Here is a 24,450-nt window from a genome sequence, read left to right on the forward strand (position 1 = left end):
CTGGTTGAAATCAGATTAAATTAATAAAACATGATGTCCCCTGCTTCCTACACAACAACTTAAAAACCTTTTTCGTTCTAAAACTTAAGTGACTGCATTCCCAAATCTTCATCCCTTGATTAAAAAAAAAAACCCGAAAAGATTCCAAAGTCAACAAGAACTGTATGTATAAATACAATATGAATCTTATGTTTTTCACCTTTTTTTCCCATTTTATATCAATTACTTTTTGAAATTCTGACATGTTTGGAACGGGCAATAGTACAGAATAATAAATAACATGCATTGGTTTGGGGTTGTTTTGCCAAAATGAATATAATTTTTTTAACTGGAAAACAAGTTTGTTACATTTTCATGTACCACAAGATAAGCATAAAATAGGAGCATTACAATAAAAAGTCTTCATTTTGACACCAGAATTCATGTTTCTGTACAAATTAAAATGACCCCTCAAGGCAGAAAGTACACGAGCTTTATTGGGCAACAGGAATGGGCCACGCTGGCAAACAATGAAAGTAGAATCTCTCCGAAACACGAATGATCACATGTGTGTCATCATAGAATCGAGAATTTAAATCATCTGGAAGTTCCTGCTAAATTAAAGCATACTGTACCACAGCTTCCCTTCTAATCAAAAAACTCTGTCCTGATGAATATTTGCAATGAGGATTACATGTAGAGAGATTTACTAATAAGGAAATCATGGACTCCCAGATGAGTTTACAGTTAACCCCACTGCAACAAAATAATAAATTAGCCACAATTTTTTTTCTTTTTTGCAAATACCACACCCTCTCCCCTACCTGACCCCACAAACACAATAGTCACTGACACTGCCCAGCTATATTAACAGAATGCATCTCAAACCATGCTGTGACGGAGAAGACAGATTCACAGGTAATGGGGCTTTGGCATGAGAAGATGCTTTGGAGCTCCAGGGAGAAGCGCTGCTCACACGGTGGGATACTTTTCAGTTCCACTCAAAAACATAATTTTTTTTCCAAACAGAAATGGACATCATTAATGGAAATACTTCAAGTATATATAAATGACAAATAGCTTTACATTATAAGAAGGGGGGAGAAATAAAATCTGTTGTATTTACAAAGCTCCTTGCATATTTTTAAAATGAAAACAGAGTTGGGAGTGATAAAATTTTAATACAATGGAAACCCAATATCTCTTAAGAAAAACTTGAGATACACTCTCACACACACATTTCAAACACACGTAAAAGGTAAAAGTGACCGACAGGTGTTTGCTTTAAACAGGATAAAGCAGAATGTGTATGTCCCATTTGCAATTTTGGCAAAGACTTTAAATGATGCATGTAAAGGCATCTGTGCATGCCCACCCCCGCCCCAGTAAAAACAAGACAAAGTATAAAAACAAAAGTCTAGAGGAAAAAAAAAAAAAAAAATAGGCATTAACTTGTCAATTTCCAATGAGCACAGAATTCAAAATACATTAAAAAGTTTTGTCAGTACAATTTAAATTTTCAGCAGAGAACAAACAGAGGAAATGTTGGTAAAGAGATGATGATATTTAAGATAATTGTTACAAAAAAGAATTCCACTCAAGGTGAGCTCGACTGGGATGGGATATAACAATGCTACAAGTGGGAGAAACGCCAGTATGTGGCCTACCAGCTCAAGGCAGCTGGAAACAGGTGGTTTGCTTCAACTTTAAAATGCGCCCAGGGATGCCCTCCAAGAAGTTAGTGCCACCTGTCTCACCTAGCACCATAGACAACACACATGTGTGCACGCGTGCTCACAAAACTAGGACCAGGACTGTCTAATTTGAGAAATGACTCGAGATGGAGAAACCTATCTGGTCATTTTCTTAGAGAAGGGAGGAGGGAAAAAAGACAAAACAAACATCATCAAAAGGTATATCAAAGGGCATGGGGTAACGTGTCAAACAGTGCTGACTGTGCCTCGAGGCCCTCTGACCTCAAATTAAATTGGCTGTCAGAAACCTAAGTCCCTTCCAAGGCGAGAGTGTCCATGGTGCTTCATATGAGCACTTTCCAGATTGGTGAACCAAGAAAAAGGTCAACTATAATCTTATGCTTAAGCTGTATACACTCAGGAGAGTTGCTTATATAATAGCTCGGGTTTCTCGTCAGCTGTTTCTTTACTCCCCCCCCTACAACTAAGATCACCCCCTGGAAGTGCCTGAGCACTCCCAGGTGCTCTATTGGGATTACAGTTCCATCTGTTCAGGTAAGGGTCAGGTACTCTCTCAACCAACTGGATGCCCCCTGTGACCCAGTGTTTGAGAAGCATGGTGTGCCCGTTCCTAGACACTTGGGGACCCCCCAGCGGGTGGCGGCAGCAAACTGCCCACTGGCCAGATGATCCTATGACAAGGTTGTTTCCACTTGGCTTTCGGTCCTTCTCGCCCCTGACTGCCTCCACCCAAGTGTGGCCGAGACAAGAGAACAAGGAGGTTCGTGGTGGACATGGGCAAGCATCTTTGATTTCCACGTATGGCTTTTTCAGCCTCTTTGGGAAGCTTTCTCCCTTCGAGATGTCAAGCGGTATCTTAAGTGTTGACGTGAATAGTCAACTTGTGCACCTCAACCAAAATTGGGAATTAATAAAAAGAGCAGAGAGGTCATCTTCAGTCTCTATACCTGCTGGAAACATCTAAAATCTCCTCACAAGGGTTCCACGTGACTGACCTGCAGAAGCCATTGCCCATCTCTGTAAACAAGGCCAGGTTCAGGGTTTGCGAACTCAGAACGGAACTAGCTTAAGACTTCCAGTTTACAGACTGACTTCCGAGAAAGCAAACGGAGGCTCAAAAAATTTGAGAACAACTTTCTCTTCCACTACCTTTGAAACCACATAAAAATCACTCCATGAAGAAGTCAGACTTGCTCAACTTTCTGAAATTTTTGGACAAAGATCCTATTCCTAAACAACCCTTCATTTAAAGCAATACATCTTTTCTGTAGACCTTTTCTGTCTGGCAGAAATGGTTGAATCCGGAAGAGGGAAATACTGCAAAACTACAGAATCTTAAAACAAAATAGAAGTGATGTCAATAGATAATTTATCAGTGCTTGCAACGTACTGTCATTCTAGAAAGTCTTAAAAGGACAACACAAAATACATGTGCATTCAGGAGGACTCCAAAGACAAGGAACTGTCTGATCCTTGAGTCCCCAACTCTCCCTAAGGTAAGCTGGTAGGCATCAGCATCTTACATCTCTGAAGCACACACCAGTAGTGTCATGCTGAAGATCTGACCGGTATGTACTCATAAAGAATTAATCATAAATCCAAGATATCAACCACACTCCGTTCTTGAAGACCCACCAACTTAACCCTTATGGCGTGCGTATGTGACTTCTGCAAGAAGTGACTTGAAAACCCAAGAACGCCTTCCCCTGCCACACCCAGTGCTTGCAAACTCCCTGCTTCCTCTGAAATGAGAATCCACAGCTTTATAAGAAACACACATGCATGTTGTCCATCCTGGTAGGGGAGAAATCTTTACTACTGGCTGCCTTTCATCAAGTTCCCCTTGAAATCTGCAGGTGGTGGAACAGATCCCAGATCCCTAAGATGCAGCCTGGGCCTTATGTCACCAGGGATCCTTGCTTTAAAAGCTGCCACCAATGAATGGCCACGTGGCAAGATGCCTGTCTTTGTCCATCCCTCCTCAATAATTTCTCTAACAGGAAACAGATTTCTGTGGAAGAGAAGAGCCCCAGCTCCCTGACCTTTCTGCCTTGGACTCAGAGGATTGAGTCACACCTGCTATGTTGTCTAAAGAATTAGTTGAGTCTCTTATCACACTGTCGACACATTTAGGGGCCATTCAGTGGCAAGTTTCCTGCTAAAACAACTCTGCTGAATATGTCGAGGGTGTCCTCAGCTAGCCACTGTCTTTGTAATTGATACCAGGTCCCGGCAAAGCAGGATCACACCTCTGAAATTCTTTCACAAGGTGGCGGGTGAAATTAACTCAAGTACCATGGATGTCAAATCCGATCAAGGATAATACTGGATTTATGGCACCCGCTCTCCCTCTCATTTACTTTTTATAATCCTAGAAAGCCAGTGCAGCTTCAATAAGGAGAGCTAACTTTAGAGAGGATATTTAGCATTTCCAAATGGAGATGATTGTTTGGATACATTTTTACCAAATGTCACTGCATTGTCCTCCCAAACCTACATCAAGAGCTCTATATTTTCTGAAACCACTTTTTAAGAGCAGGAAAGACTTAAAGAGTACACACACATTAAGAGTGGTAAGAAAAAACACACAAAACAAGCCTTCTACGACCTTCAACTAGACAGAAACTTTTATCACATGACAACGAAATTCAAGTCATAAGGAAGCTTGCACAGTGACCCACATAAATCTCTCAGCTGAGCCACCAGTTTTAACATATTCACATCCACTCAAATATGAATAACCAGGGGTTGAGCCAGGCCTGCGTGGGTGCCTTTTAGGAACCTCCCTCCTGTTTATTCAGCGTTAGGACTCCGTGTGAATGCAGAGCCTTGTCACATCAAAACTGCACGTGTTATCAATTACTGCAAAATCCACAGGAGGTGGTTAATATGAATGGAACTTGAACTCTGTCCATCAGGAAAGTGCAGAGACCAGGGTCCCCTCCACCAAGCGCAGAGCCTATGATGTGAGCTTCGAGTAGCTGGGGGGAGAGAACCGTCTTCGCAAGTATTTGAGGACGTAGAGGGGGAGGCAGCTGACCAGAGTGATGACGGAGACTTTCCACAAGAACGACAAGGTGGCGATGAAGTACACATCTGAAAGCAAACAGGGAAGACAGCGGTGAACAGGTGGGAATGTTCTGGAAGGTGCATGTGGTCCAAAAACAGTAGTCACAGCTATCAAAGGGGAAGTTGTCTCATGTCACAAACACATGACCTCTGCTGTCAGCTTATTTCCCTTGTTCTTGCCTCCTCTCTCTGACCTGTCTCTGTAGCTTCCTGATATTTAGTGAAATGCTATTTTTAACAACTAGGAAAAGAAAACTTGGGTGGGGTAGGTGGAGTGGGAGATAGTGTTTTTGATTTGGAATCTGACAGTTGGAGTTTCTTTCTAAACCCCAACCCCTGGACAGCAGAAAGTGACATTCAAATGCACATTTCTGCTTCCCAGAAACATTTTCTCTTTGTCTCAGTGGCAGTCACAGAAAGCCACGAGATGGATCTGAGGCACGGTACAAGTCTGACACCCTACTGTCAGAAGCAGGCATACCCTTGGGGACCGTGACCTAAGGATGGAGTGCTCCCTTCCCTGATGAGGGATAGTAAACCTGGCAGTTACCGGCTTTTCAAGAGAGAGGAATAAAAACTTGTGGTTTTTAACACAGCAGATGCCAAAGTAAACCCCTTTCCCACTTCCTGAGCACAGGATGCAGAAATGCAGCTGGCACAGATTAAGCACCTACTACGCGCAGGGCTGGGTCCAGGGCCCAATCCACCATGCAGTCTCACCATGTGCCCCTCCGCAGCCCTGTGGCTGGCCCACGTCAAAGGCAGCCTGAGCCTCCTGAGGGCAGGGAACACATCTCTGGGACCCCCTCAGGACCAAGCCCTTAAGCACACAGTAGGTGCTCACAAAACCCTTTCTGAGAGACTGGGGACCAATGTGAAGCTGTTCTGAAACTTCACTTTTCACAGGGATGCTCCTGTTACCTTTACTAAAACCTTCTCCAAGAGTTTTAAAGCTGATAAAAGAGCCGTGATCAAACATGCTTCCACAGTAAGGTAAAGTTTCTCAGCCTTTTCCTCAGAATCACCCCCTAAGGAGCCTTTTTAGACTTTTTTTTTTCTAATTGACCTACTCCATGAAATTTTAATGCCACAGGTATCCTGTATATATGTTTATAGTATTGTGAATAGTCTGCACTTAATACACAAATGGAGCAAGACCTGTTCACACCCCAGCCCAAACCAATTTTTGCTCCCTTCTTGGTGGGGCCACATCACCCCCAGCTGAGAATGCCCATGGCAAAGGCGCAGGGGTCCAGCAGCCAGGCTACACTACAGCAGCTGCTAGAGAACCCCTGGCTCCCGCAGGCCTCCCGCGGGGCAGGAGGAGTATGTGAAGGGGGTGTCCTATAACTGAAAACTTCCCCCAGAGGGAGTCTGTCTGCAATTCTGAGCAGAGAGGAGCATCTTAGTAGGGAAGCAGCCTCTGGGTTCTGAGGATGTTCAGTTTTGTTTTGATTAAAAAACACGGACAGAAACTTAAATGTTCCTACTGAAGAGGAAGGAGGTGTATGAGGCTTTGCAATAATAAAGAGGATTCTCTGCTGCCTCCTTGCTGGGCTTTTAAGATAGTGACCCCGGCCTGGAAGTTTCGAAGCTTGGGGAAGCTTGAGTTTGCCCTGCACTGGGAAAACCACAGTAGAGTCCCCTGAGACTGTCCACAGCACAACACAGAAAGTGCGGGACCACCTGAGTTACGACTGTGCTGCGAGTTTATGAAGCTGAGCTAGAAACTGGCTTCTGGACAGGAACTGGAGCCTGTGTCAGCACCTGGGGGCTCAGCAGCACAGTGGGTCCAGCGTGGCATGGGGGTCACCTTGGTGGCCCTGCAGGGACCTGTGGCTCACAATCAAGGCGTAAGTATTGGCTGAATGGAAATGATACAGCAACACCTTGTAGCAAGCAAGAGGCCAGCTTGGAGGAGCAAGAAACCCAGGCTAGTCCCTCTAGAGATGGTGGCTGGTGATGAGTGAGCCAGGAGTAACTGGCATCACCTCTGTGGTCAGAGAAATGAGCTGGGGTGGGGCCTACACTTGCCCATCTGTAAATTTCTATGACGTTTTTATCTGGGGTCTGCCCGGGTCTCTATCACCTCACCGTTTTTCTCTCTCTGCAGCTTTGATTGCATCTGACATTCCTGTGCTCACAAATCCACTGACCTGCTCACTGTGTGTCTTCCCGATCAGAAGGGAAGTTCTGCGTAAGCCCACCCACCTCGTTTGCCATCATAGCCCTGGCACACAGCAGGAGCTCCCACGTATTCACTGAATGGACCAATGCCCACTGCTGATGACACGTGTCACTTCTTGGTTTGATAGGAGCTAGATGAGGACGAAGCAGCAAAGGAAGGGTCCCACGGGCAAAGCTCCAGGGCTTGGCGCCTCCCAGCCCCGCCACTTGGCCATATCCAGGTCAATTCTACCACTTTTATAGACTGGCCTTCTGATTAAGATGTCAATGGGCACAAAGGGGTTTGAGGCCAAAAAAAAAAAAAAAAAAAAAAGCTTAAAAAGTCATCAGCTCAGGCATGATGCTGAAGAAGCCACTGCCTCTCTTTTGTTGTTTCTGGGGCATTGTTTAAGGACCCATCCTAGTCTATCATTTACTAGAAAGTAAGACCTGGATACCCGACATCCCCATAGCTCCTTAGAGCTCAGCACAGTGGCCTGCTCACTGGAGAAACCCAATAACTAATTAAGTGGATTCACTGAATCAAATGGATTCTCCTTCTAAGCCAGTTAGCTCTGCGTAATTTTAAAAAAGAAAACCCTCTACATGGAGATCGTGCCCTATATCCTCACTCCTCAACTCCACATGCTGATTCACAATTGCCACTTGTAAGAAAAGGTAGACAGCAAGTGCAAAAGACTGCTGGACAGAGCCAGGCCCCAGCCGCGTGCTGGGGAGGCCACCTTCCTGCACACGTGGGTGACACCTCTGGGATCTACACACTCGGGGTCTTACCGATGAATTCATGTAGGAACACCAGGGAGGCGATGTAGCAGGCCAGGCTGAGCAACTCAGCCACCGTCATGAGCCAGTGCCAGGTCTGGATGGTCAGTGCCACCATCAGCAGCTCGGTGAGGATCAGCGACGTGAAGGAGATGGCCACGATGTGCACGAACTCCGACTCGAACAACAGCAGCGCCCCATACATGATGGTGCTCCCTGGAAAGGCCGGAGAGGAGTGGCCCTCACACCCTTCGTGCCCAAGGCTCCCTCTGCCCCCCACATTCGACACCCTGTCCTGACTGTTCATTTCGACATGAAAGGCACCACTTGTACAATGAGGTTAGTGAATGTTGCTTTATGGGGTTTTAACCCTACGGATTTCCTATTTTCCCCTTTGGCCTCACAGAATAAATAATCTAAAACTGTACAGAGAAGAAAAAGGACGAGGGAACAGAGGGAGGGAGTAACTATCTGGAAATGATGGAAGAAATAGAAATTTAAACATATTATTTAAAATGATAGAGGTAGTTGGTCACAGAAGGACAAACGCTGTGTGATTCCCATTCAGAGGAGGTGTCAGCAGCAAACTCACAGAGACAGAAAGTACAGCAGTGGCTGCTGGGGGCGGGGGCGGATCAGTTAATGTGGATAAAGTTTCACACGATGGGAAAGTTCTGGAGATCAGTTTCACAACAACGTGAATATACTTGACACAACTGAACTGGACACAAAAACGGTCAAGATGGCAAATTTTATGTTATGTTTTTAAACACACACACACACACATACACACACACACACACACACACACACACACACACACACACACACACACACAAACGGTAAACATAACCAAGAAACTGAAAGAATTATGCACCTCTCCTGAGAGAAGTGGAGGAGGTTAGCATAAGTCCATCTTTCCCTAACATCACAGGAACTGAACTGATAACGCCTCCTGCTGGTCACAGACATTAGCAGCACACGAGGGTATTACTTAGAGGAGGTACCCTGGAGACACTGAGGGTAAAAACTCTTCCAGTGACTGCCTTTTACAAACAGGACTGAGGATGGAGGGGGCGGAATGGAGGACCACTACTTATTATTATAAACTTTCATGCAGGATTTGCTTTTTTAACCAGATGCATGTATTACACCTTGATATATTTCTTAAAAACACCAAAGAAATTTTAACAATTTAACCCTCTGCCAACAAATTCAGTGGTCTCTGAACATTTTGATTGTACAACCCACTGCTAAAAAAAATTGAGAATGAATCCCAAATATACATGTTTATTTGTAAATTATATATATGTACCTGTTTGGATATATAAAGATATTAGGACCACTGTACAAATGTTATGTGTGTTATACAACATACATAAGAAAAGAAATTCTACAGAGTAAGGAAAAAATAGATTCAAATTGAAGTCTTGAATTTTCTTCCTGTTTTCTCCAGTAGATCATTTTACAAAGCCCCTATAGTCTTTGGGACCCTGCCTGGAGGGTCCAAATATACGTTTTCAAAAACTACAACTTGGGCTGATGTGGGGGCTGAAACGCTGTGCGCGTGACAAAAAAAAAAAGAAACTACAACTTGACCTAACTCAGAAAAGGTATTAGAACATCCCAGAAAGTAGCCGCTTTTCATTGAATGTTTGAGTTCTTATAACTCACTGAGCAGGGTTTCCCATGAGACGTGCTGTCACCCCCCACCCTCCACTGCTATTTAAGTTCAGACTCATCATGTCCTACGGGCAGTGAAGGGACTCCCTTGGGTCAACACCAGAGCACAAGTCAAACAGATGGCTTTGCCTGTCCTTACCTTGATAGATGCTAATCAAAACCCATATTAAGAATGTCTTATAGGACAACGGTCGCCCCTAAGTGAGAGACAGAGAGAGATTAGCACAGGGTACCACACGTGGCCCAGCAGTGTGCCGCCGGCTTGCACATCACTCTTCTAACACTCACATCACTCTCCCACCAGATGAAATAACCTGCCCATTTTCATCAAAAAAGTGGCTGACACACATCTGTGTACAGTAGAGAAATTACATTTTTGAAAGAGAATTGATATTAGATGGGAATAAATCTGCCCGTTAGTTAAAGTCCCTTGAAGACAAATGAACAAAATCAGACACACGTGTGCACACACTTGCACCATGCACACTTTCTGGGAGTGTGCACAGGAATGTTTCTAGGAGCAGACACAGCTGCAGCTGCAATACAGAGCTGTCCGGGGCTTTTTAAAAGCCGTTGGTTGGGGCCGAGCCCGTGGCGCACTCGGTAGCGTGCTGCGCTGGCAGCACAGCGACGCTCCCGCCGCGGGTTCGGATCCTATATAGGAATGGCCGGTGCACTCACTGGCTGAGTGCCGGTCACGAAAAAGACAAAAAAAAAAAAATAAATAAAAGCCGTTGGTTGGTTTGTTTTTGGTGTATATATTACTCGACTGTTTCACATTCTTTATGTGTGCGTATATTACTGTTTTAAGAAAAAAACATAAACTCCCATGCCTCCCCCACAACAGTCAGAAAGCCACCAGTTCAAGGGTGTTCAACTCAGATATGGAGGGTCTGTGTGAAATCAACTAAAAGGAAAAAAGGAGGGAGGGAGGGAAGAAATAGGAGGGAGGGGAAGGAAGGGGGAAGAGGGAGGGAGGGGAAGGAAGGGGGAAGAGGAAGGGAGGGAGAGAGGAGTGAATAAAACCTTGAGGAGATCCTTATAGAGCTCGGGATACAGCATTGCAACTTCCGACTTAACATCTTTGTCCAGGACCAGAGAAAATACAGGAAACATAGTATAAATTGTGGAGTACCTGGGAGAGAAAATCGCCACAGGTAAGACCCAGCCAGTGGAATAGGAGCAACCGCTATGCCAGCCTCTGCAGCCCAGTTTCCACGCGTTCCTCCAACTAGTATTTACTGAGTGCCTGTCATGTGCCAGGGCCAGCTTTAAGCACTGGAGATTCATGATGAAAAACAGACAAAACCATCTGCCCTCGAAAGCCTCCATACTATTTAGTGAGTCACTGAACAAATAAAGTGAACTTAGGTGCATTAGAGATAACTGCTAAGGGGGAAAGTATAATGGGGCAGAGGAGTAAGACGTGTACATGTACGTGTGTGTGTGTGTGTTTATTAGAGAGGCTGGCCAGGGAAAAAGACATTTGCATAAATGCCCACCAGAGGCGAGGGCAGCCATGCCGATACAGGGAGGAAGAGCATACCGGGCAGGGAAACAGCAGGTGCAAAGGCCCTGAGGTGGGGTGTGGCTGTCATGTTGGCAGAACAGTGAGGAGGCCAATGTGACTGAATCTGAAGGTAACAGGGGAGGAGATGAGGACCCAGAGGGCCAGATTATGGAAGGTCACATGGAGCGTGGCTCAGGGCACCCCAGCTATATTTGGCATATTCTTGCACTCTTCCAGGACCAAAGGACAGTCCGTTTTTCCAATAGCAGCAGGTAGAATTCCAGTGCCTGCTCTCAGGATAGACTAACTGGCAAAACAGAATAAGATGGAAAGTGGACTTTGTAAGACTCTCCCTGGAGACTAGCTGGTCTATGCCTTCCAGGTCTTCATAACCAAGTCAACCCTGCGTGCATCCACATCTAGGGCATTTGGTAACCAGACTCCACCCACTTGTGAAATTCAAACACTGAGCACATTCTCTGAAAGGCCAAATGGAACACTGTGAAGTTCCAGGTCAGGAATGAGGATGGGTTTGATAGTGGCTAATGTCCAAGTGACACTCTATCACTGTGACCTCCAGCAGGAATGCTCCATTATCCTTGAGAGCAGGCTCTGGCCCTCCTTTGGGCTCAGCTATGGCCAGGAGGGCAGTTTCCAGATCCCCTGTCCCTTCTCCTAAGACCCCAGTGGAATCACAGAGTCTGCAAACGTTCCATCTCTCTCTCACAAATCAGCTGATAACCTTGGACTCTCCGGGGTGGGTATTTTCTTGTTACCAGTTACAAATGGCAAAGTCCTATAAACCACAAACGTATTGGACTCTACTTCTTCAGTTTGGTCAAGATCTTGACGATTCAAAACCTTATTTAATTCAAAAAGGTTCTAAACCACATTGCTGGGCCTGCCTCACTGGGGCCAGGGGTACAAGGTGACTTGGGGACTGAAGAGTCTCTACACAGATGTCTCTTCTCTCTTCTGTGGCACTGTATGGAGGTTTCATAAAAAATTAATACCATGCCTGGATTTCCTTACCCGATGATGAGGAATCCTTGATAGAGAGGAACGGAGGCAAAGTAAAACACGGAAGAAAAGACAGCCTGTGCCAGGGAGAAAGCAGGACGTCAGCAAGGATCGTGATGAAAGCCCTTTTGTTCACATAAAAAAATAACGCCCACCACTTATGCAGCACGTACTCCACAGCGCCACTGAGTAGGGGTTAAAGCAGAGGGAACCTCACTGCCTTTGTGAACATGTATTAAGTTCTGTGTGCTGACCCAGGAATGCTTTGCATAAGATCTCAGCGAGTCTCCAGAACAACCCATGAGATCGAGTCGTGGTATCACCCACATTTTACAGAAGGGGAAACTGAGCAGTCCCCCAGCTCTGTCTCCAGAGCCCACTCGTAACAGCTTGTGATTACTGCCTCTCCCAGTGCACTCACTGGTGAGCGAGTTGGCACATGTGTGGAAACACATGGAAAGAGCCTCCAGCGTTTCCACACCAGTCACCTGGGAGGCTGGCAGGCAGAGAAGGCTTTACTTCTCACATTACACATTCTAGTAATTTTGGAATTTTTTACAAAGAGCACATGACAGTCTACTCATGCAATTAGACAAAAACAATGAAGGTATTTACAAACATTCACCAAGATGTCTGCTTCCTGATTTGGAAAATACTGCGGAGACCAAATCAGGCTGGATCTCAGTGAGTTCCTCCTCAGGACATATACTGAGTAATGGGAGGAAGGTGTCCCCCAAGCTCATTTCTATTCGTATAAAACCAAAAGACAGCCGGGGCAAGCACTGCCTGAAGGCTTTTTAAAACCTAAACAGTGAGAGAAAGGCTGAACCATCCTAGTGACTAGAAACAGTGTCTACCCAGAGCTGTCTCCCACTTATCCCCTGCAATGGGCAGAGCAAGAAGGCACATGAATGACACACACTTCCTTCCGTGGCACTGAGCTCAGAACGCAGGTGCCACTGAGTGCTGTGGCCACATGCAGCGACAGGTTCACCCGGGTCATGACTTCAGAATCAAAGCACCAGGAAAACCACCTTTTAATGATGTCTCACCCAGGTTGGGCTGCTGCACAGGAAGGATGGTTGTAAAAATGTCAACAATCTGGTGTTTGTTGTGCAAATCAACATCAGAAGCCCCTTCCTCTTAAAGGGCCACACTGCCCAGAGAGCCTTCATCTTGACAAGCACACATTGGGGTAAATAAAAACACTATGTCCACGTCTGTGGGAGACCACTGTCCAGGTTCAACTCCAGCTGGGACCTGCTTTCATTCAGCCACTTTCAACACAGCAGACAGGGGTTAAAGGCATTGTTTCCCTTAAGAACTATGCCTCATCCTACAAATGTTTTTCTGAATCGACATTAATGGTAACATCCGGGCACTCCAGAAGTCAGTTTGCTCAGGGACAAGCTGATTAATCTCCCAGTGATTAAAGCCACAGCATTATCCAGTTCAACTGATTAATTAACATAAATTAAAAGTACAGATGTGGTCTGATGAAGCACACCAGCTGTTTGGCTTTAGATCATTTTGATGAAAATCACTTTAAAGCTCCTTCCACTCACAAATGAATAGATATTTAAAACGTAAAATCACCTCCAGAAGGCCTGCATGAGGCCAGTGGAGGGAGAATTCTCAAGTACATAAAGCAGCACCACTGGACGCATTCTGCAGGGCAGACTGCCCTTGACATATGATTACACACCTTCCCTATAAATTAAAATATCACCTTATGTTTATACATTATCCTGTTTTGCTTTTATTAACAACGGAAAGGATGCCTTCAGCACTGATGCCTTAGAAAAAACTGTTTCAAAGAGGCCGTGTCCAAAGGCAAGGCAGATCTTTCCATTTTATAGGCGGGAAGACTGAGACCTGGAATGGTAAAGTGATGTGCTCAAGGCCTCATAGATACTAAGTGGTTTAGTCAGAAAGAGATGTGGGTTCAGGATCTGCCATTCCTATGTTCTCACCACCTAACTGGGAGTATTGTCACCTCCCAGAGGAAAATCAGCTTTTCAAAACCCAAAATGTTTTCTTTCCCTCCCTTAACTGCTACAGCCTGACAACAGATTTTGAAGTAGCTGGTGAAAGAGAAGGTGGGAAAATATACACCCTAGAATCCTTTTGGGAAAAAGCTAAATGGGAGTAAGATGTTAATCCTCAAGGGTATCAATAATCATGATAACCAGGATCGACTCCCAGCCAGGCTCTGCTGGAAACCGTGACACTGTGACAACCTCCGCACCATGAGACACGCTGACCCTTGCAAGTCGAGGTGGCCTCAGCCCTCCAATGTTGAGGGCACTTAGGGAGGAGAATTTTGACTTTAAGTGCAGGCTTCAGGATCTACCTTCCTGGGTAGAATAAATCTCTGTGGGACACTGCACAAATTTCTCACCTTTACTGGGCCTCAGCCTCCCCATCTGTAAAATGGACTCAGGCTATTGTGAAAATTAAATGAGACAGTGCACTGTGAACACTTAGCCTGATGCCCAGGGCATAGGAAGAGTTCAAGAAAAGTCAGTTATTCTTTTTTTGTGGTTCCTCTCTGTGACCCTTGCCTCTGCAAGTGAAAACATCAGGGCCAGAATATTCATTCAGCATTCAACTCTGCGTCTCTCACTCTGGCAAACCAATTATAATAACGCACCCCTAATTCTATTAATTCCCATCAGTTATACTCCACCCGCTTCATGCCAAGCACTGGATGGGCATCACTGCCACATGGAAAGGATGGCCGTCACCACTGCTGTGGACTGAATGTCCCCCCAAAACTCACTGAAGCTTGACCCACACTGTAACAGGACTAAGAGGGTGAGAAATCCAATCACAGTATTTGAAAAGGGGGGCCTTCAAGAGGTGATTGGACAGTGAGGACTGTGCCCTTGTGAATGGATTGATCCATTCATGGAGGAATGGGTGTGGTTCTGATGGCTTTATGAGGACAGTGAGTGAGAAGGTTAGCTCTCTCTTGCTCATGAACATTTCTCTTGCCATGTGACACCCTAGTCACCATGGGACTCTGTAGAGAGTCCCACATAGAAGAAGGCCCTCACCAGATATACCCCCTGAACCATGGACTTCCCAGACTCCAAAACGGTAAGAAATACATTTCATTTCTTTATAAATTACACAGTTTCGGGTATTCTGTTATAAGCAACAGAAAATGGACAGCCACCTAATAGAGGAAGAATCTGGAGAACCAAGATTAAGTGACTTACCCAAGGTCTATCAGCTGGAACGTGGCTAGGTGGGGGATTTAAACTGGCCAGGTAAGGGTAACATTTCTAAAGCATCGTCTAATTCCCAGGCTTTTTCCATGACAACCACATGGCCATATGCACCTGGGTAAAGGAAAGAGCTGCCCGCCCACCTGCATGCTGTAGGCATGTGTATCTGTGCAGAGGTTGCTGGGTGCCCACCCACCTGCATGGTACTGATACAGAGGCTCCTGTGGATCACAAACTGGCTGAGGGCAGCTGATCGCTTATAGCTGTTCCGGCCATGCACCATGAGTAACCGGCCAAGATGCTTAAATTGAGTGATGGAGAAGTCTGCAGCCAGGGAAGCCTGTTTTCCTTCCTAAAATCCAATGAAATCAGGCACTGTCAGAAGCACAAGGGGTCAAGGCAAACACATCTTTTTTAATTGAAAAAGTAAGACACTGTAAAGAGATCTTTGAGGAACTTCAATAAAGAGATTATTTGGTTTCGAGCCGTATGCAGTTGATGGTCCAAGTCTAAATTTGGTTCTAAAAGAAGAATTTATTTAAATAAAAAACATTCTGAATCACAGATACTTATAATTTGGAGGACAAGTGGATCTTGTATTAAGTCTTGAGGGTTTGGCCAACCCCATAAGCAGCAAAGTATGACTCAAAAGTGGGTGTTCCATAAAATTCAGCTCCCTTAAGAATTAAATGTAACAGGAGAAATGACCTGATGCTACTGGGGGTGGAGGGGAGGAGAAGAGGTAGACTAACGGGTACAAAACTTAGCTGTCTACCCTAAGTGAATCATTGTGCAATATATGCATGTACTGAAAAAGCACAATGTACCCCATACATATGTACATGATAAAATAAAAAAATAAAATAAATAAAATAAACTGATGCTAGTAACAATATTAAATGAAATATTCCTGAACATACAGCTCTGCACATTTATAGAATAGAAAACTTATAGGGCAATCTTTAATGGAATTCTCTCATTTTAAAAGATCCTTGTTGGATGCCAATAATGGGACAGAGGGAACTTAGGGCTTCCTGATGTGGTACAACTGGGAGAACACAAATTCCCCTTATGTGGTACTCACACCAAAAACAGAATCTGAATCAAATCAATCTAACAGATATTGGGGACATTCTACAGCTGTCCCGAATGCTTCAAAAACACCAGTGTCACAGGGTTGGCCAGTTAGCTCAATTGGTTAGAATGCAGTATTATAACACCAAGGTCAAGGGTTCAGATCTCCGGACCAGACAGCTACCAAAAGAAAAAAACAAAGCAATGTCGTGAAAAAGACCCCTCCCCAAACATAGTGAAAAACACCCCTCCTCAAAAATGGACGGAGAAAGTGTTCTACATTAAGGAAGATTAAGGAGACACAAAAGCATGCTAAGAAATGCACTTTGTGACCCTTGATTGGCTCCTGCGGCTTTTTTTTTTTAAGCTACAAAGACATCTGAAGACAATTAGAGAAATCTGACTATGAATATTATATATTACCATCATATCAATGTTACTTTTGGCTGGCAGTGATAATATTATTTTGTGTAGGTAGGAGAATATCCTTGTTCTTAGGTGATACGTGTTGAAGTATTTAGGGGAAACATATTATGTCTGACACATACTTTCAACTGATTCAGAGAGAAAATGTGGCAAATGTTAACAACCGGTAAACTGAAGTGAAGGGCACACGGAAGCTCGTTCTATTTCAACTTTTCTGAAGGGGTGACATTTTTCAAAATAAAAAGTCAGAGGGAGGATAAAAGTGATGGCTCTACATGCCCTGATGTAGAAAGAAATCCAAGATATAACAGATTTAAAACAAGCTCCATAACAAAATGCACAGTATGTTTTTAATTTAAAATTATACTTGAAAATAATATATATATACACATGTAAGACATATGTATATATAACAAATATATACACGCCCATAACCAGTTATATACACATAGAAAAAATTTTGGAAGAATAACCAATGTTACTAGTTTGATGCAGCTGTCTAAAAGAAATGATGCACTTTACTTCCAAATTGTTTTAATTTTCTGTAGTGAGCACTTATTTTATACTCTAATAAACAAAGAGATCAGGATATAATTTTTTAATAGAAAGGGAATGTTTTAGTTCTATATAGAACTGGTAAAGAATTCTATTAAACTCAAGCATCCTTTCTCAAAACCAACATTCTAGTAACCTATACGGATTTCAAACATATCATCTCATTCAAGAATCATTTATCTCTGCAACCTCAAGTCATCTGGCTGAGAGCCAGAAAGGGTGGGAAGGAAAAAAAGGAAAAAAAAGAAAAAAAGGCCTATAGATTAGCCAAATTCATGAAGATCTGCAACAAAATATACGGGAAAGCATTTCTGGTCCTCCCTCAAGCCCAATGTACTCTTACTCAACACATAGTTCTAACAAACTTGGTGACCAATCTTCTTGCATATAGTAACTTACAGATTACGAATTAGAGAGGGCAAAGTAAATTGTAAGAGGCAGTTACACAGTCGACAAGGAGGGAAAGACAGCAAAATTATTTTATAACACAAACTTTTTAAAAAATCATAGCTGCCAAGGCCTGTTGTGAGGGGAAACCACACCATGTTCTTCCATAAACCCCAGGAGATCAGCACGTGGCCTGATAACCAAGGCTTTAAGTGACAATGCTGACTACCACCAAAAAGTCTGAAGTACATTTATCTTACCCCAAAAATATAGCAGAACACCTGTTTTTAAAATTTAGGTTTTGACAAGCAAACAGTCAGCATTTGTCCATTTGTAAGATACAGTGATAAGGACTTCCAGGTGAACCAAGGAAACCGTGAGACACGGTTCCTTATCTAGATACATGGATTCTTATCTAGAACTTCCGGGAGCATTAAAGCTGTGTCTTTGGGGGGAAAGAAACAGGTAGACAGACTCCAGCTCGTGGCAGGCAGCTTGCTCACCTTTCCTTCCACCCCCACGCCACAATCGGACTCCTGAATCATACTGACATCATTGCCTCCATCACCTGCGGGTTGTGATCGGAGAGAAAAGACAGGAAAGTGAGGAGAGGCAAGAAAAGACAGCCCCCACATCGCATTCCTCCTTTAAATAACAATCCATTTTCGACCTTTTGCTGAGTGCCTACTAAGTAATCTTAGCGTAATCTCTCCAACCACCTGTGCTATCAGGATCCGATCTCACAGGCAAAGCTGCTGAGCCTCAGAGAGACCAGGCGACTGGCCCGGGGCTCCAGCATGGAGCAGCCAGCTAGTGAGAATCGGCGGAGAGATTTGAACCCAGATCCAACTCTGCAGTGTATGGTCTTCACCCCTCTGTGATGCTCAGTTCCCGTGTCACTAGAAAGGCAGGGAGGCCCTTGGACACTTATCTACTCTCTCTCAAATGCAAATATTAAAAATAACCAGTAGATGACCAACATCCACGGGGAGGAAAAAATCATGACCCGAGTAAAGTGGCTGGGGAATTGGAAGAATGTAGCAGTAGAATCCAATTATCCTATGGAAAGTAAACCCAGTGTGCCAGCAGGATGGGCCCGGGCAGTCGCCTACCCACTGCACAGGTGAGCTTCCCGGTGCGTTCCTGGAGCAGGCGCACGATCTGGGCCTTCTGGGTCGGGGCGCAGCGGCAGCAGACCACGGCCGGGCACTGGCAGGCCAGCTCCATGAACTCGTACTCGTAGTACTTGAGGCAAACCTGGAGGGAGAGGCGGTGGCTCAGCCCATGTCTCCTCCCGGCCCGCAGCTCCCCCCACGGCAGCAGGAAGAGGCCTGTGCTCCTGGGAGGAGGTGGCTATCAGGGTCCCCACGCCTACCTCCAGGGAGTCTCCGGAGATGACCAGGGCGCAGTCATGCTTCCGGCGGAAGGCGTTCAGCTCGAGGTGGGCCTCCCCACGGTTGGTCACCTGGAAGGGAACAGAGAGATGGAGAAGGCACTGCTTTCCAGAGATGATAGAACAATAAACAACGGCTTCCTGGAGCCGGTCTGAGGACAATGGCCACCCCAGCCAAGGACCTTGGCCCCTCTCCTGACACCTGACCCAGAGCCAAATGAAATCCTGTTTGTTACGATTGTGTTAGGAATTGGGAGGCCTGTGCCCCAACCATCACCTTCCACTTCCCCCAGGACAAAAAGCGACTGCACTTTCATTATGTGCCAGGCACCGTGCTGGGCACTTTTCATGGATTTTTTTTATCATTTATTTCTCACGACCACTCTACCAGGTGCATACTGAAAACAACTCTACTTTACACCTAAGGAAACTGAAGCATGGTGAGATCTGTCATCCTGTCTAAAGTAACACGGCAAGTAAGTTGTGGAGCAGGTATTTGAAGCCATGCACCTGGCAGGGGTGACCAACTTTTTCTGTAAAGGACCAGATGTTAAACACTGCAGGCTTTGCCGACCATACGGTCTCAATCAAAACTACCCAACTCTGTTGTTGTAGCACAAAAGCAGCCATAGACAATACGTAAACAAGGGGCTAGGTCTATATTCCAATAAAATAAAACACCTGTTATGTACAAAAAACAGGTGGCTAGCACGTGGGCCATAGTTTGCAATCCCCTGAATTCTAGAATGTACAGTCAATTCTTATGTTTTAAGCTAAGTTCTATAAAGTCACTGCAAACACTGAATTAGCAAATATTGAATCATTGTCTCTAGAGGAAACACAAGGTTAGGTTCCTGCAAGCCTCTGGTCACAATATCTTCGTCAATATGTAACCCTGACTTATGTGTGTTTCTGTATAAAGACACTTGATTCATTCACATTGAACTTGCAGCCAACAGCACTACCACTGGTGCCTGAAGGAAACTCATCTACCACATGCTTTTTCTCCACAGGGCACATCACAGTCTTCTTGCACTTAGGAACACTAGACAGCAGCACTTCAGCACTCTGCTGGGGGGCTGTTTAAAACAGCAAACTGCCAACAGAAAGCAGAAAAATGCCCAAAACCTGATACTTAAATGGACCACAAAAAGGACGCTAGTTTACTGTTTGTGAGCTGAAACGAGAAGGCAGAAGGCTACGGTGTTCAACCTCAGCTAGGAATGTGCACGTTGGGCAACTAAAACTTTTCGCCACTCCAAACATATCTGTGAATGACTGTGAATGTGCCATGAGTATTGATTTTGAGGTCACAAATAGATTTTAGTGAGTAGACAAATTCACAAATACAGAATCCACAAATAATGAGAATCAATTGTATCTGCCTTTACGTAACACTGTGCTGTTCCAAAAATTGCTGGATTTCTTGAAGCTTCTATGTGCTATGGACCAAAGGCAGGGGTGAAGGGGAGACCCACAAAACATCTAGAACCCCTCTGGTTGTTTGGGATGGTGGCTCTGGTTTCAGATACATAGGGTTGCTGCATCCTGCCCCAAAGCGGAGCTGGTGGCCCTCACTGCCCTCCCTCAATAAGCTCAGTACAGTCCTTGCTGGGAGAAGCTCCCAATGAGTGCATTGTTTTGCTCAAGTGCTTGCCACAAGGGCGGGCAATTCCTCATTTGCCCACCCAATTCACCTCCTTCAGAAGGCTCCTCAATGGTCCTAAATGCTTCCCCTCAGGAAGGCAGACAGGCCACTATCTGTGGCCTGGGATTTTTTCTTATCCAAGGAGTTGGCCTCCAGGGGTTCAGTGAGATCCTGAGAATCAAACGCACAATTTCACGTGCATGAGCTGATCTGCCTCTTTCCGGAGACAGTGCCTAACTTTCACCAGCTTCTTAAAGGGAACCGTGACCCTCCAGAAGGTCAAGCGCACAGCAATATTAGCACAGGGCTGTGACAAGGTGCTCCTAAACCACTACCAGAAGGAATTCCTCAGCCTGCACCCGGTCATTCAGTAATCCCACCCAGACCAGTGACGGTCTAAAAGCTGCCCCACCTAGGTGGCTCACATGCTTCCCCTCCCATCTTTAGGGGCCCACTTGAAGTTGTGGGGTTACAGGACAAACCAAAGCATAACCCCCACAGTGCCCCGACACAGACAAGGCTTTACCAGTCGAAAAATGTGGATGTCTTGGTTTCTAGTCACCAGATGTGCATTCTTCGCTGTGCACGTTGCCGTCTCCAGCTTGTCCCCTGTCAGCATCCAAACCTGAAATCACAGCATGAAAAAGGTCCTGTTCGTCTTTGGGGTTGACCTGCCATCTGCATCAGCTGAGTTTCCAACAACATCGAGCTGAACTTGGTATGCTTTGTTTACCTCCTTGACACTCATAGTGTCCCCAACACACCACAGGAAACACCCAGTTCAAGGGCTTTGGGACCCTGGGCAACCACTGCTGGTGGCAGCAAAAGAGGGTGGGACACTTCTAGAAAGTGCCACTTGGCCACACACTACAGAATGCAGAGTTAGACCTCGCAATCCCCTTCTGGGAATTTGTCCAAAAGCAAGAAATAACCTAAAAGAAGAGAAAGGTTGCGTGGGGGTCACTTCCGTGTCCTATAGGAAACCATGATTTGTGATGTTATGGTCTTTTACATGTCAGATGCTCGGAACAGACTTTCTTGGGGGTTAACCCTGCCTAGAAAATGCTGACCATAAATGTGCCAGGTTCTTCCAGCTCTTACATCAGATTGTTCTGTATTTCACTGCTGTGGGCCCAGAGAGAGGAGGTGACTTGCCCTAAAGCCATACAGCTAGCTCTCGTCCCAACCAGGCTCAGCACCCGGGTCCTCTGAGTCCAACCGGATTGTGCTTCCTGCTCTGCTGTTTTACCTCATTAACTCATGAACCCTTCTGCTCTCTTTGCTCCCAGCAGGGAGGAGACTTAGAGTCATCAGACAAAGGACATCTGGACAGCGGGGAAGGATAGGAAAGAAAACAACAACAGACACTTCGGGTGTGCACTGAGCGCCAGGCGCCTGTTAAGTGCTGCCCGTGGTGAGACGCGTTCACCCTGACGACAACTTTGTGAGGCAGAAAACAGAAGCACTGAGTGGTTAGTCACTTGCCAAGGGTCACAGAAGCAACAGATGGAGCAGCAGGAATGGGGATCTGGGCAGGGAGACGGGCAGACGGAGGTGCCAGGCACCCCTGGGGCTGAGTGTCCCGGGCCCACTCCTCTGGGTTTGACCCCAGTTTGGGTCAGTGTTTCCCTTCAATATCCCATCTGGCCTAAAATCAGTATTCTTTAAAGTAATCCTGGTTTAGTACCAGCTCTCAGGGCTCAGTGTAAGAGAACAAACTCTGGGCTGGGAAAGGAGCTAGGAGGCTCAAGTCCTAGAAAACCATGAAAAGAATTATCCGGCTCTTCACGTGGCCATCTCCCATGCTGGGACAAGAGGAAGGTGCTGCGGGAAGTGCCAAGACCCAAACTCCAGCCCCAGTTCTGCCACCTCCCAGCGTGAGAACCTGGGGAGTGTGACCGCCTCCCTCAGCCTCAGTTTCTGCATCTGTAAAAGGGGCTGAAGTAGAGATTTTCCTGTGAATGATGGTACCTTAGACCTTAATTACAAACTAGCCTGCCACCCTTCCACATGCTCTCCCCCGGTTCACATCCAACAGGGGAAGCCAGAAAGAGAAGTTGTGGCCATCCTTGAATAAAACAGCTCTTCTTGGATAGAACAATTTTGAGAAGGAGAAAAATGCCAAGACAAAGCTGGAAGCAGAAAGTGGAATCTTCAAAAGTCTAAGAGAAAATCTCAGAAATTGCCAGTGCCCAATTTTAAACACTACAATGCGTGCAGCAGAAATGGGCCTGCTGCCACCAGATGTCCACAGACGGGATCCTGCTGGCAATTTCCTTGTGATGAACCAGGCCTCTGAGCCAAAGGTACATGACAGAATGGTTGAGTAGGAAACATGACCCATGCATGTGACCTCCCAGGGCCTGAGTGCCGAGACTGCTCTGTGCTCCTACGTGGCCCTGGTCAAAGGGCAGGCGCTTTTGCCATATGCAGGCTCCAGGACTCAGCGAGAGCTGCTTTGAGTGGAGGCAAGTGGCAAACACACACATTTACAGGAGCTTCAGGCCGTAAGTCTGCTAACGCTTTGCCTGGGCTCACTGAGACAGAGCCTGGTCCTCAGACGCCCTCTGCCGGCCTCTCTACACTAAACTACTAGATAGAGGCTTTGGGCCCCAAAGAATAGAGTACAAAATGTACATGAAGTTGTCCTCCAGTATCTGTGGGAGACTGGTTCCAGGACCCTCACAGATACCAAAATCCACAGATGCTCGAGTCCCTGACATAAAATAGCGTAGTATTTGCACACAACCTACACACATCCTGCCGTATACTTTAAATCATCTCTAGAGTACTTATGATACCTAATACAATGTAAGTGCTATGTAAATAGCTGTTGTACTGTTTTGTTTTTTTCCCTATTGACTTCAAAAATATATTTTCAGTCCACAATTGGTTCACAATTGGTGGGTAGAACCCATGGATACGGTGGGGGGCACAACTGTGTGGCAGTTTGCTGGTGCTGGTGGTCACTCTGTTGGGTGGTCAGTCAGATGACAGATGGCTGACTGACCAGTCACTCAACTAGAACATAATGAGCAGCGGTGCACTAGACCCTGTGCTTGGCCCTGAGCCATCAGGAGACACACATGGTCCTCACCTTCAGGGAGCCCAGGGTGCTTAGAGGAGGCAGACGGCAAAAGCAAACGCCACACAAGACGTCTCCCAAAACCAGGGCGTGAGGGTGGAAATGATGGCCCCTTTGGCGTGGGAGCTCCTTCCCACACCGTGACCAGGCCACAGGCAGGCCCGCCCTACCTTGATGCCAGCGTTGCGCAGGGTCTCCAGGGTGGGCCGCACGTCAGCCTGCAGCTGGTCCTCCACGCCCGTCAGGCACAGCAGCTCCATCTCCATCTCCAGGCTCTCGATCACAGTGGCCACTTTGAGGGAGCGGTCGTGCACACTCAGCTTGGCCTGGACATAGCGGGCCTGGAACACAGCAGGAGATGCAGTCACCGCTCAGGGCGGGGAAGGGGGAGGCAGGGCTGCCCACACCCTGCTGAGCGAGGAACACAGGGTGGGGGGACTCCAACAGGTGGGCTGGACCCTAGCGGGGGGAAACAGGCTTTTGGCCTCCTCCTGAGTCACCAGTACAGACGCTGGAGCTGGAAAGGACTTGAGTCCCACCCTCTGCTCTACCCTCCCCCACTGTGAGACTTCCAGCAGGTCCCTTAACTTCTCCCAGCCTCACTTGCTTTCCTCCACGAAATGACAATAACAGCACCAATCACACTGGGCTGTCTCGAGGACTAGCACAACCCAAGACCTCAAAAAACAGTAGGTGCTGCCACACATACCATGCACTGCATAAC

At 46.0% G+C, this 24,450-nt stretch overlaps 1 protein-coding gene across 1 annotated transcript in view; it reads right to left on the reverse strand.

Moving 5' to 3' along the window:
• Window positions 1-247: 247 nt before the first annotated feature.
• ATP9A (ATPase phospholipid transporting 9A (putative)) overlaps window positions 248-24,450 on the reverse strand; it is a 126,003-nt gene continuing 101,800 nt past the window's right edge. Inside the window, exons 18-28 of the mRNA XM_063092336.1 lie at window positions 23,897-24,067; window positions 21,168-21,266; window positions 18,976-19,065; window positions 18,713-18,857; window positions 18,104-18,168; window positions 15,355-15,510; window positions 11,938-12,002; window positions 10,422-10,530; window positions 9,535-9,592; window positions 7,725-7,928; window positions 248-4,790 (exon numbers count right to left, since the gene is read on the reverse strand). Of these exons, the coding sequence (XP_062948406.1) occupies window positions 4,654-4,790; window positions 7,725-7,928; window positions 9,535-9,592; window positions 10,422-10,530; window positions 11,938-12,002; window positions 15,355-15,510; window positions 18,104-18,168; window positions 18,713-18,857; window positions 18,976-19,065; window positions 21,168-21,266; window positions 23,897-24,067 (1,299 nt within the window). The 3' untranslated portion in view covers window positions 248-4,653. The remainder of the gene's footprint in view (window positions 4,791-7,724; window positions 7,929-9,534; window positions 9,593-10,421; window positions 10,531-11,937; window positions 12,003-15,354; window positions 15,511-18,103; window positions 18,169-18,712; window positions 18,858-18,975; window positions 19,066-21,167; window positions 21,267-23,896; window positions 24,068-24,450) is intronic.

This window comes from Cynocephalus volans, chromosome 1 (assembly GCF_027409185.1).
Source record: "Cynocephalus volans isolate mCynVol1 chromosome 1, mCynVol1.pri, whole genome shotgun sequence".
NCBI classification, from domain to species: domain Eukaryota; kingdom Metazoa; phylum Chordata; class Mammalia; order Dermoptera; family Cynocephalidae; genus Cynocephalus; species Cynocephalus volans.